We start from the raw sequence: 12,629 nt of genomic DNA, 5'->3' as shown, positions 1-12,629 counted from the left end.
GAAATTTGGGAAACACTTAGCAACAAAATTTCGAATTTGAAAATAGCGAAACAAATGGGTAACAGGGAGATTGTAACGAGAAGACAAGTTGGGAAAACTATCGAAAACACCATCCACATATAAATGTTTGAACTGTTTTATACCCTTGTCACACCACACTGAAAATGTCGAGTCCAAAAGTGAAGGGGGAAACAAATGGTTTTCGCTTAGAGGACCCGAGGAAGACGGCATTACAAAATTAAAGTGACGTCTAAACTGAAACCAGATTTTGAGTGTGTTAAGAACCACCTGATTATCAGTGTACAGAGAGGGTCTCACGGGTAAAGAGGAATAGAGCAAAGCCGGTAAAGAAGAGCGCTTACATGATGATAGCTCCAATTTACACCACGAGGAACCAGAAGATTTTAGCCAGTAGCAAAGTTTATGGATGTGAGCGGCCCAGTAATAGACTAAAAAATTAGGTAATGCAAGTCCTCCACTAAATCTGCATCGCTGCAGCAAAGTTTTAGAGACCCTAGGTGGCTTCCCTCCCCAAATGAAAGAACCAATAATCTTGTCCAGTGAAACAAAAAAATGTTTCGGCAAAAATAAGGGAATTGACTGAAATAAAAATAAAAATTTTGGTAAGATGTTCATTTTAACAACGTTAATCTTACCGATTAAAGAAAGGGGGAGATTACCCCATCTTTGAATATCAGATGTGACCCTAGATATAAGAGGAGACAAATTTGCTGATTTAAGGCCAGCTAGAGAGCGAGTCACGTTAATCCCTAAGTACTTAAACCCAGACGGACTGAGACGAAAGGGTAGATCGGACTGTTGAAGTTGACGTGCTGCCGTATTAACAGGAAAACACTCACTTTTCCCCAAATTCAATTTATAACCTGAAAACGAACTGAAGTTCTCCAGAATACTTAAAACAGCAGGGATGGAGCATGCGGGGTCAGTCATATATAATAACAAGTCATCCGCATACAATGATACTTTATGTGTAATTCCATTACGGATGATTCCCCTGAATACAGAAGAAGATCGCAATGTAATAGACAGAGGCTCGATGGCAATGGCAAAGAGTAAGGGAGACAAAGGGCAACCTTGACGACAACCACGACCCAGCGCAAAATAATCAGAGTAAACATCATTAGTATGAACACTGGCTTTAGGGGACGAATAAAGAAGCCGAATCCAGGAAATAAATTTATCACCAAAACCAAATTTCTCTAAAACTGCAAACAAGTACTCCCACTCCACCCTATCGAAAGCCTTTTCAGCATCTAAAGAAATCACAAGTTCAGGAAGTTCAGATAGACGCTTTGAGTAAATAACATTAAAGAGTGTACGGGTATTAAAAAACAATTGCCGTCCCTTTATAAAGCCATTCTGCTCTTCAGATATAATTCGAGGAAGCACATCCTCAAGGCGAGATGAAATTACTTTAGCCAATACCTTTGCATCGGCATTAAGCAGAGATAATGGCCTGTAGGAACCACAGGAGGTTGGGTCCTTGTCATTTTTGAGAAGGAGCGCTATGGTTGCTTGTGTGAAAGTAGGTGGTAATGAACCGGTTTCCAAGGATTCGTTAAACACAGACAAAAGCAATGGTGCCAATTTACCAATAAATGTTTTATAGAATTCAATTGGAAACCCATCCGGGCCCGGGGCTTTATTAGACTGCATAGCTGTAATAGCTTTTAATACTTCTTCAACAGATAATGGGGAGTCCAATTGCCCCGCATCATTAGCACCAATAACAGGGTTTGAAAGATTATGAAGAAATGCATTCATTTTAGCTTTATCCGTGGGAAATTCGGACCTGTACAACAAAGAGTAAAATGTTTTAAAGGTAGAATTAATTTCCAAGGGATCTGTAGTAATATTGTCATCAGAGTGTTTAATAATGGGGATCACACGCGAGGAGGCCTGACGTCGTAACTGATGTGCCAACAAGCGACTAGCCTTGTCACCATATTCGTAATATGAGCCACGACTGCGTAGTAATAAGTGCTCAGCCTCTTTGGTTGACATAAGATCAAATTCTGCTTGCAAATCAAGGCGCTGCTTCAGTAATTCTGGAGAAGGGTTCAGTGTATAACTTTGATCAAGGTTACTAATTGCAGCTATAAGTTCTTTAAGCCTGGCATTAATCTTTTTATTAGCACGGACAGAGTAAGAAATAACTTGACCTCTCAGGTAGCATTTAAGAGTCTCCCATAGCAGAGAATATGAGACAGAATCATCCTGATTGAAGGACAAGAACTCCTCAATAGAGCCTGAAATAAATTCACAAAATTCTTTATCCGCCAGAAGGAGAGAGTTAAATCTCCAAAGTGGAGGGCTACGTTTATGGGTAGAAAGATGAACATCCAATAGCAGAGGAGAATGATCAGATATTACAATACCAGAATAGTCGGAAGAATTAACACATGAATTAAGAGTTCTGTCGATGAAAAAATAATCAATCCTGGAATAAGACTGGTGGACCTGAGAGAAGAATGAAAATTTTTTGATTGAAGGGTTGCGAAATCTCCATGGATCAACAAGATCATTCTGTTTCATAAAATCTGAGAATGTTTTAGACATAGATGATTGAGTCAAATTACGAGGACTAGATCGATCCAAAATTGGATCAAAAACACAATTCAGATCACCACCAAGGATAAGCAAATGTGTATTCAGAAAGGGGATGTTACTCAGCAATCTATTAGCGAATTCAGCATCATCAAAATTCGGGGCATATACATTTACCAACAAAACCTTTTTCTGCATTAGGGTACCAGCAACAATGATGTATCTACCGTTCCTATCAGCGACAACATTGGTCAAAGTGAATTGAACTTTCTTATTAATGAGAATGGCCACTCCTCTAGCCTTCGAATTAAAATTTGAGTGAAAGACCTGACCTACCCAAGGGCAATATAACCTATAATGATCCTTAATGCGAAGATGAGTCTCCTGTAAAAATGCTATGTCAGAATTTAGACGTTTCAAGTGAGTAAAAACCTTAGATCTCTTAACAGGGTTACCCATACCTCTGATATTCCAACTAATGAATCTAAGAGGCATACCTGACCCAGCAATGCTGGGGTCTATATTTCCATTAACCATTTACAAAAAGGAAGAGGAAAAAGACCAAACCAAAATGCCAGTGGCCATGAAGAGCCGAAATGGGACAGCCCCCCCCCCAACCCAACCCTGAACACAAATACACCCCCAAGTCTCCACAGAACAGAACAAAGGAGACAGCAGTGTATCACTGAAGCTCTTTAAAGAAAACCAGGAAGTAGGTGTTAAAGGGTGAAGTCTGATGGAAATCAGCTGCTTTAACCTTGAAAATAAACCAGAGCTTCAGCTTTTGGTTTTATTATGAAAAACAAGGACAGGAAATGTGGTGTTATGAATCTGCAGATCCACAGCTCCCCCTGCTGTCGTTCAGCTGCTGTGACAAAGCCTGCTGCTTCATGTCTCTCTCACACACACACACACACACACACACACACACACACACACACACAGAGTGAATAAATCCATTGAACTTGTCACAGATGTGTTCTCGTTCTCTGTATCTTGAACTGTAACATCATCGTTAAATATCATTAACTAAAAAACAACCTTTTATATTGTAAAGACCCAACAATAATACTGAGAAACCCCAACAATCATATGACGCCCTATGAGCAAGCACTTTGGCGACAGTGGGAAGGAAAAACTCCCTTTTAACAGGAAGAAACCTCCGACAGAACCAGGCTCAGGGAGGGGCGGGGCCATCTGCTGTGATTGGTTGGGGTGAGAAGGAAGACAGGATAAAAGACATGCTGTGGAAGAGAGACAGAGATTAATAACAGATATGATTCAGCAGAGAGGTCTATTAACACATAGTGAGTGAAGAAGAAACACCCAATGCATCATGTGGCGCACGCTGTGACTCAGACGGTGCAGCAGTAATCGGTCGGCAGTAAGCAGGTCACTTCCTGCTGATACTGCTCCACCAGGAAGTGGACACAAGGACGCAGATTCTGTGCTGTGTGTGCACTGACAACTATATAATGGTTCATTTTGAACACACCCCTGGTTAAAAAAAAAAGTGCACTTTGCGGTTCAAATGTAAAGGATGGTGTGGGGGCGTCCCTGCAGGTGTTCACCGACGTGTTTGCGGAGCTGCTGGAGGATTACCTGAGTGCTTCAGACATGCAGTCAGTCCACCACACCTGCTCGGTGCTCGGTGTCAGGTGTGTGTAGGTGTGGTGAGACCCATGTCCCTGGTGTGAGGGGAAACTTTAACATTACAATAAAAAAGGAGACATGTTTGAGGCGAGGATGAAGAAGATTAACAGAAGGACGGCTTTGATCCTCACTGCTTCCACAGGCGTGTGAGGTGCGGCCAGGTGCATTTACTGACTCATCAGTGTGAGTGCCTCGATGAAAGCTGACGTCTTTCCAGTTTGCAGGTATGGAGCGTTCGGCCGTGTTAAACCAATGAGGCAGTCTTTCAAAGAGTGGACGTCCTTGAAAATTCACCCCAAGGTCAGAACCCTGAGCTCGATCTCACTCTCTACTGTTGTGACCTTTGACCCTGTACAGTCAGAAACAGGTGGAACCAGTACGGCCGGTTTGTAAAGCACCAGGACAAAGAGCCTCCTGTGCTCTGTCAGACGAGACTGAGGAGCAGATATTCTTCATGCACAGCAGCACGTTTGGAGGAAATGTGCAGTTTCTCCTGTCTGTTGTTTATTCCTGCACACCTGGCACGGAGCACCCATGATTACTTTGTACAATAACAATAAAGGGCTGCTCTATTCTGACCAAACACCTGACAGCAGCTGTGAGCACGGTGGAGGAGGGACGATGAACTCCAAACTGTCCCAGAGTCAGTGTGAGGACGTCTGTCCCACAGATAAAGCTGGGACCAAACTGGGTCATCAGCAGGACAAAGATCCAACAGAACGGCTGAAAAGGGAAAGAACGGAGCTGCTGCAGAGCTCAGCGAGCTGTGTATGAACGAATGCTGCAAACCTCAACGACCAAAGCTCGTCCAGACGCAGACCGATCACTGCTGCTGAGTCACAGAGGGACCAGCTCGTCAAACCGAGTGTTTCTTTCACATGTGAAGCACATCCGTCGTCCTCTGTGGGTCGTACCCTCCACAGCAGGGTCAACACCCGTTTACTTCAATCTCACTTAAACTTAAATCACTAAGTACAACAAAAAAGTAATCTGAGTATTCCAACGGCCCGCTGTAATCAGTATCATGTTCGACTCTCTGGTCCACCAAGTGGAAAAAAACAAACAGCCATGACACGAGGTGGGCGGGAACTTCCAGGAATCAGGGTTGGGAAGCTCACCTGATCCTGGGAAAGAGCGAAGGAATGTTATTACCGCCACATGGAAAGTTTCTGCGTGTGCAGTAACCATGTGACACGCTGCAGTTTCTTCTTATTTGTTTCTGCTTTTATCCTTTTGTAACATCTCTAACGTCCCCTTTGTGCTGCTGTAACAGGTGAATATTGTCCAAAACAATCGTGTTCTGTGTAGTGAGGGTGTGGTCTGATTGGCTCTTCAGGTTTCCTGGTAACATAAAAACAGACCAATCAAACCTGCAAAGAACATCATCAATAACTATGTGCTAAATCCGGCTGTCAGCAAACAACAGCAGGGTTCAAAATAAAAACACACCCAGCTGTGTGTGTGTGTGTGTGTGTGTGTGTGTGTGTGCGCGCGCGCGCGGTGTGGGTGTGGGTGTGGTCTGCATACAGGAGCAGGGCGAGGCTCAGGACTTAAAGCGCGTCTCCTGTTTCAGAGTCTGTGTGATCAGCAGCGCTCAGGTGAACTCAGGTAGGTCTCCTTCCCGTCCTCGTGCTCTCTGCCTGCAGGTTGGACTCGGTCCGGCGTCTCTTCCTCTGATGCTTGAATCAAAGCACGCAGACAAACAGGAAGCTGCCGAGACCCCCAATTCGGTTCGTTGTTCAGAAGAAGAGGAAGTTGCTGAACTGTGAGGTTTCGTGTCTGTTACTCAGGGAGCTTTGACTGTGAGTGCTTTCATTCAAACTTTATTTACACCGAGCAGCGCACAGAGGAACAGACGCCTCTTTGACTCGAGCTCAGGAGCAGCAGAGAGGTCTGCTGACAGCCATGTGATCCTGGGCGGCGTCTGCTCCTGCTGCAGGCGCCATGTTTGTTTGTTTAGCATGAGAACGTTGCTCCACCCCCCAGCAGCAGGAAACCACAGGAACATCTGGAAAACATTCAGAGGCCACTTCTGCACAGTCTGATTTTGCGGTTTCACACCTCGCTGACAGAGTCCTGCAGGGATCTGCGTCTCCTGCTGGAATCGAACCAGCAACCTTTTGATACCAAGTGACAGCATAGACTAATACATCGATACCAACACACAGAAAGCATTTAACTTCCAGATGACTTCAGAGAACGTAAACTGGGTGATGTGGTTCTGTTCCCAGTTTGAGACCAGGAGGAGACAAGATCATGTGACATGCTGCTCTGCTAGCTGTGGTGCCCCCTTGTGACTAACGCAGCAGCTGCTTTTCACTGATTTCTGATCATGTCGTATTTCTGCATTCAGAAATTCAGCATTCAGAAGCCACTCTGAGGTCAGCTGGCTATGTTTAAACAAGTTTAAATGTGAAGGTTTGTTAGTTTGTCTGTTTCTGGGATCCATGTAAACGACACGAACACGGTTCAAAGGTCGAGTTCAGGGACTCCAAACGAGCTGCAGCTGAGCCTTAAAGGGCCGAATCCCCAAAAACCAAAACCTGAGTGTAGCGCCTGCTGTGAGCGCGAGGAGAGAGGAGAGGATGGTGATGAGGGCGGCGTTTTTTTGCAGTTTGTGTATCACTTTCAGCTTTTTGTCATGTTGTTTGCGCTCCGTGTCACGACTCGCACCACCACACCCTCAGACCTCATTTTCTTCTTCTTCTGGTTTTAATGCTTCTTCCTGTCTGTGTGTTTCAGGTTGCAGAAGAGCAGAATGGACGTGAGTCACTTTCTTCTCTTTCATCTTCTCTCACAAACTTTCACCTGGATGTTTCCTGATGTGCAGCTTTCAGGTTTTATCGATGCTTCGGTTACATTAGGTGGAACGTGCAGCACGGTCCTGTTAATGTGGTCACGAGGCAGCAGCTGATTATCTAAACGAAAAACTCAAACTTGTGTGTGTGTGTCCGTGCGTGTTCCTGTCTAGCTATCTTTGTGAGGACCGATACATGCATACTACTATACTTGTGAGAACCAACAGGCACTTGTGACACACACAACCCGGTCACAAGTTTGAAGTGTTTTTGAGGCTCAAAATGTGGTTTTAGTGTCAGGGTTACAATTAGGTTAGGGTACGGGTCAGGGTCAGGCATTCATCTTTAATGGTTAGGGTGGGGGCTCTGGAAAGCATTATGTCAATGAAGGTCCTCACTAAGATAGCTGAATGGGGTTGTGTGTGTGTGTGTGTGTGTGTGTGTGTGTGTGTGTGTGTGTGTGTGTGTGTGTGTGTGTGTGTGTGTGAGAACAGGGCGTTATTATTCCTTCTTTAGAGCCAGTTCATACAGAACATTCCAGAAGAGTCTGTCACTGAACACACCCTCAGTGTGAACCGTGGTGCGTTCAGTTGCACTCGGTACTTCAGACGGCCACTTCTGGCCTGAAGGTCAGACAGCGTCTCTTAAACGTGTCCCTCTGGCGTTGCGGGCGCTGCTGCGGTGAGGTGAAGCTGGACCACTGACGTGGGGTCGTAGCAAAGCTTTGGCAGCGTCTCAGCTCGTGTTTCAGACACATTGTCTCTGTGGCGGACTGAAGAGTAGTCACTGTTTCATATGTTTTACAAACTTTTATTGTGAAGTGTTGACTCTTCCTGTTCATAACCTCTGCAGCCCTCGGTGGAATTCATCCTCGACTTCTTCTCCCAGTGATCCCAGAGCAGTTTGACAAAGTCCAGCATTTTCCAGCACAGGCTTCTTCCTGTTAAAATGCAGTTCTTCCTTCCCGGTATCACCTAGCACCTGCTCATAGTGTGGTTGTTGAAGTTATTTCCTACTGTTTTCGGGTCTTTACTGTTTAAAGCACTGGGAGGAGACTGTTGGCAGAGACAGACTCCTCAGATCTTAATCCCATCCAGAATCTGTGGTCAGTCGGCTAAGACCTGTGAGGCAGGATTTGGCTCAGAATCTGCAGAAGTGATGAAGAAGAAGGCTGAAGAGTACAAATCCTGACTCTGTGGACATTTAGACTAAAAGTTTTTGAAACTGAAATGATTTCCCTCTCACAGAAACAGGTGAAACAATAACGGCATGAAATGAAAAACACCCCATTAATAACACTTTCGTGACCTCAGTCCTTGTCTGACGGTGCACTGCTATGAATTATGGGATGGAATGACCTCCTTTCCTCTCATAGAGGATGCTCCAATGTCCCCTCTGCTAAAGGAGGCAATGAAGGAAGCACCTTAGCCCTGCGTGTTTCAGGGACTGTGCTCAGTCAGAAACCGTCCCGAGGACAAAACGAGCTCAGGGTTTCTTTGCTTCTGGGTGTCTGCAGCTCTCAGACGCTCTTGATGGTGGCACCACCCAGTCAGCAGCAGGAGGAGGTCTCTGGCCCGGTGGTGGAAACAACCAAGCAGGAGGAGGTCTCTGGCCCGGACAGCCCAATGCACCCGCGTGGCCAGGTAAGAGGTTTGAAAATCTGACGGTGAGTTTCACACCTTTCACTCTGCACATGGTTGAAATGACAATGAAGCCACCTGACTTGACTTGATCAACCCAAGCACAAGCCCAACCCTCCGCTGTAGAGAAATGAGACTTTTACTGACCTCTGACAGTCACGTCTCTGAAGGGACTTCAGTCTTCACGAGGCCTCATTAATAGCAGCCTCTTTACATCCACCAGGTCACCTTCTACCTGTCTAAGGTTAGGGTGGGGTGTCACCTGTCAAACAGTCTCCTACAGTTATTTTGCCATTGCCGTTCGCAGCTTCCATCTGGGGTTATGTGTGGACGTTAGCCTGTGGTGCCCAGGTGGATGTTCGCAGGTTAAATAAACAGGTGAATGTTTGTGGAAATGACTTTTGCCTCCACTGAAACCTCAGGTCAGCCCAACCAGCCCACCTGGCCCGGAGGTTCCACTGCTCCAGCCTGGCCTGGAGGTCAGCCTGCTAACCCTACCTGGCCCCAAGGCCCCAGCCAGCCCAGCGGACCTTGGGGTCCAGGTCCAGTCCCTTCACCCGGACCTGGACCCACTCCTCCTGTTGCACCCCAGCAGAATCTGGTGAGCCAAACAGAGACGGAAACAGAGGACAGGCAGAAGGACAGATGTAGTAAACAGCTGTTTTCTTCTTGACAGACGGTTCCCTTCAATATGCCTCTGCCTCAAGGAGTGTACGACAAGCTGCTGATCACCATCGCTGGAACTATCAAACCCAATGCTGACAAGTCAGTACGAATGCTGTGATGTCACATAGTGACGAGAGAGCAGAGGTCAGACTAACGAAGCGAGCGGGCGGGTGTAGAGCAGAGTAAACAGGAAGCACAGAGCGATAAACTGACAGTGGTTAAATCCAGTCATTACTGAGTAACAGTAATGAAAGCAGGGCAGTAGACGAAGACAGTGAGCTGTTACCCGTAGTAACGCACTCATGTCACCTCATTGGACAAACTTTAGGTATAATCACACAAAACCTTCATGTTTGCTGTGAACACATGATTAAAAAACAACGAGAGATGTGAGGACAGCTGGTGTCTCGTTCACCTTAACAAGGATGAGCGAGGTCAGGCATCAGCTACACTTTCATTTGTTTGCATTCGTTTGCTTGTTTCAGTGAAGCAAAATCAGACTTGCTTCGCTTAACGCCGCATTAACATTGGCCAAAAAGAGAAACGATTGATCCAGATAATCAGATCCTGATGGAGGAGAAGCTCTAATAGAGTCAGTAATTCACTGAGGTCTCTGTGATTCATCAGGATCACGGTGGACCTGGCCACAGCTCGTGACATCGCCTTCCACTTCAACCCTCGCTTCAACGAGGGCGGCAAGAAAGTGATTATCAGAAACAGCTGCATCGGTGAAAAGTGGGGCAAAGAGGAGAGGGAGCTGCAGCACTTCCCGTTTGTGCCGGGGCAGAATTTTGAGGTCAGACAGCTTAAAAAAAAATCCTCAGTTTGATTTCTGTGAGGCGGAGATGACACCAACAACAGTCTCTCATGTTTCTCTTCCAGATCAAGATCCTGTGCACCAACACGGAGTTAAAGGTAGCTGTCAACAACTCTCACATGCTGGACTTCAAGCATCGTATCACCAACCTGAGAGACATCAAGAGACTCAACATCTACTACGACCTCACGCTGTCCAGGGTCAACTTGGAGATGTTGCCCTGAGACAGGCTGCTGACCCAGCAGAGATCAGTCAGGAGGAAATTATCAGTGAATGTTTGAAGGTGATCATCAGCAGATGCTTTGATTCTTCCACATGTTTCTGTTCAGGTGTCTAATGAATAAAGACTTCATATTCTGGGTTTTGTGCTTATTTCTGTGTCCTGCCTGGATGCCTGAAAATGATGAGCCTAGTTAAACCACGACAAACTCTTCAAACAGGAGTTTTAAAACAGCTGGGGTCATCTGCAGAGGAGTGAGTGAGCGTTACCAGAGACCGTCTTATGGCCTCTGACAGCAGAGATGTCAGTGCAGCATTTAATGCAGCTTCAAACAGAGACTCCAACACAGCGTTGGTGTTACAGGAAGCACTGGAGTGGCTGAATCTTCCAGTTTATAGGGACGAGGATCAGGGCCACTGGAAAAAAAAAAGTGTGGACGTATTTTTTTCAAAATCAGAATTCTGAGAAAAAAGTCTGACACTTTTTTGTTTCCTCCTCTTGCTTAAGTTTGTTCACGTAAACAAGGAATGTTTTTTTACACATAACAGCTATTCACGAAGCTCCACGGGGTTATGTTCTGGGAACAACACTTTTAGAAAACACTGCATATTTTTCATTGCTGTGCGGATGATACCCAGTTTTATTTATCACCTGACAGAAACGTTCAGCCTGCAGTTCCTCTAATGTCCAGCAGGGGCTCCAGCGGCAGTGTTGGGAAGGTTACTTTTAAAATGTATTCCATTACAAAATACAGAATACATGCCCCAAAATGTATTCTGTAACGTATTCCGTTACGTTACTCAATGACAGTAACGTATTCTGAATACTTTGGATTACTTAATATATTATCATGCTTTTTACAACAACGTGAATGTACTATTGCTGTGTGATTTATTACTATTACTGAAGGTCCGCGACTCCGAACTGTAGTAAAGGGACCTCTGACTAATACGGCGGGGTCCCTGTCGGCTCGTAGCCGAAAAATAGCTTTACTTTGTTGTGTGGGTCAACTTTTCTTGCGAGAGACAGAGAGAGGCGTTGAAAGACTGCTCCAACGGAACTTATTGTTTTCGGAGGAAAACACGAACACGGTGTACAGTCGAGTCTTAATAGCTTACTTACAACTGGGCTCGTCAGGCACTCTTCTTGGCTGCAGTGGTTATTATTATATTTACATGCTTCCAGCTCCCGTTTTTGCTCGATGACAACTCGTACCTTTCCACTCCCCTTTTTCTCCCTCCTCGCGCTCACAGACACATAACGTGTATGGCAGTCCATTCTCCCTGCAGCACGGACTACACTGCCCATGATGCTACATTCTTTAGAGCTATGCTTGTAGCATTCTGCCTGTTAGCTTAGCACAACAACAACGAAAAGGCGCTCTCTCACCCAGGAAACACACAGTCGCAGAGAGAGAGTGAGCGTCACCCTGTAACCATGGCAACCGTAACGCTGCCGCCTGGAACAAAAGAACGTAGCTGTCAAACAAAACCCAAACAGTCCTGACCCGCGACAAAATGAAACAGGAAAGTACCGCAGTGTAATCCATTTATTTCAACAAAGTAACTGTATTCTGAATACCACCTGTTTAAACGGTAACTGTAAGGGAATACAGTTACTCATATTTTGTATTTTAAATACGTAACGGCGGTACATGTATTCCGTTACTCCCCAACACTGTCCAGCGGTGAGTCGTCCCTTCAGATTCCCATGTTAAAATAAACATGTTTACAGCCTAATGTAAGAAACTGGTCCAGAGACGTTTCCCCTTCATAACAACTACAGAGAGGAAGAATGGCATCGTGGCTTCAGAGCCTGGCAGCTTAGTGACAAGCAAAGGTTTTGGATTCACATTTAAATAAATTCATTTTTCTTCCATCCATTTACTTCAGCTTATCCAATTCAGGGGGCCTGGAGCCCATCCTCGACCCCATAAGGTGAGAAGCGGGGTTCGCCGTGGGTATTCACATTCACACCTACCAGCAGCAGAGATGGGCCGCGTTACTGCAATCTGTAATCTGATTACTTTTTTTCGAGTAACGAGTAAAGTAAGGGATTACTATTGCAAAAACGGTAATTAGATTACCGTTACTTTCCCGTAGGAACGCTGCGTTACTGCGTTACTAAAACTGTGATTTTTTTTGCGAGAATGTCTCACGACAGTGACGTAAGCGAGTGCGCCGTTAGTGACAGCAGCTGTGTGCAGATCAACAGTGGATCATATATCGATTGTGGGAGAGAGTATGAGCATGCAGCGTTTAAAGCGT

At 45.5% G+C, this 12,629-nt stretch overlaps 1 protein-coding gene across 2 annotated transcripts; it reads left to right on the top strand.

The window, feature by feature from the left end:
• Window positions 1-5,698: 5,698 nt before the first annotated feature.
• On the top strand, window positions 5,699-10,501 carry lgals3b (lectin, galactoside binding soluble 3b). 2 transcript variants are annotated; one of them, XM_080870974.1, is made up of 7 exons: window positions 5,699-5,829; window positions 6,964-6,985; window positions 8,536-8,662; window positions 9,082-9,260; window positions 9,336-9,424; window positions 9,953-10,121; window positions 10,208-10,501. In XM_080870974.1, the coding sequence occupies exons 2-7, from the start codon at window positions 6,980-6,982 to the stop codon at window positions 10,364-10,366; spliced, it is 729 nt and encodes a 242-aa protein (XP_080727100.1). In that variant the 5' UTR covers window positions 5,699-5,829; window positions 6,964-6,979; the 3' UTR covers window positions 10,367-10,501. The 2 variants fall into 2 exon arrangements, with proteins under 2 accessions (XP_080727100.1, XP_080727101.1); XM_080870975.1 differs by lacking the exon at window positions 5,699-5,829 and adding an exon at window positions 5,889-6,023.
• Window positions 10,502-12,629: the final 2,128 nt, after the last annotated feature.

This window comes from Rhamphochromis sp. 'chilingali' (genome assembly GCF_963969265.1).
Source record: "Rhamphochromis sp. 'chilingali' genome assembly, chromosome: 21".
NCBI lineage: Eukaryota > Metazoa > Chordata > Actinopteri > Cichliformes > Cichlidae > Rhamphochromis > Rhamphochromis sp. 'chilingali'.
This window is presented reverse-complemented; position numbering and strand designations above follow the sequence as displayed.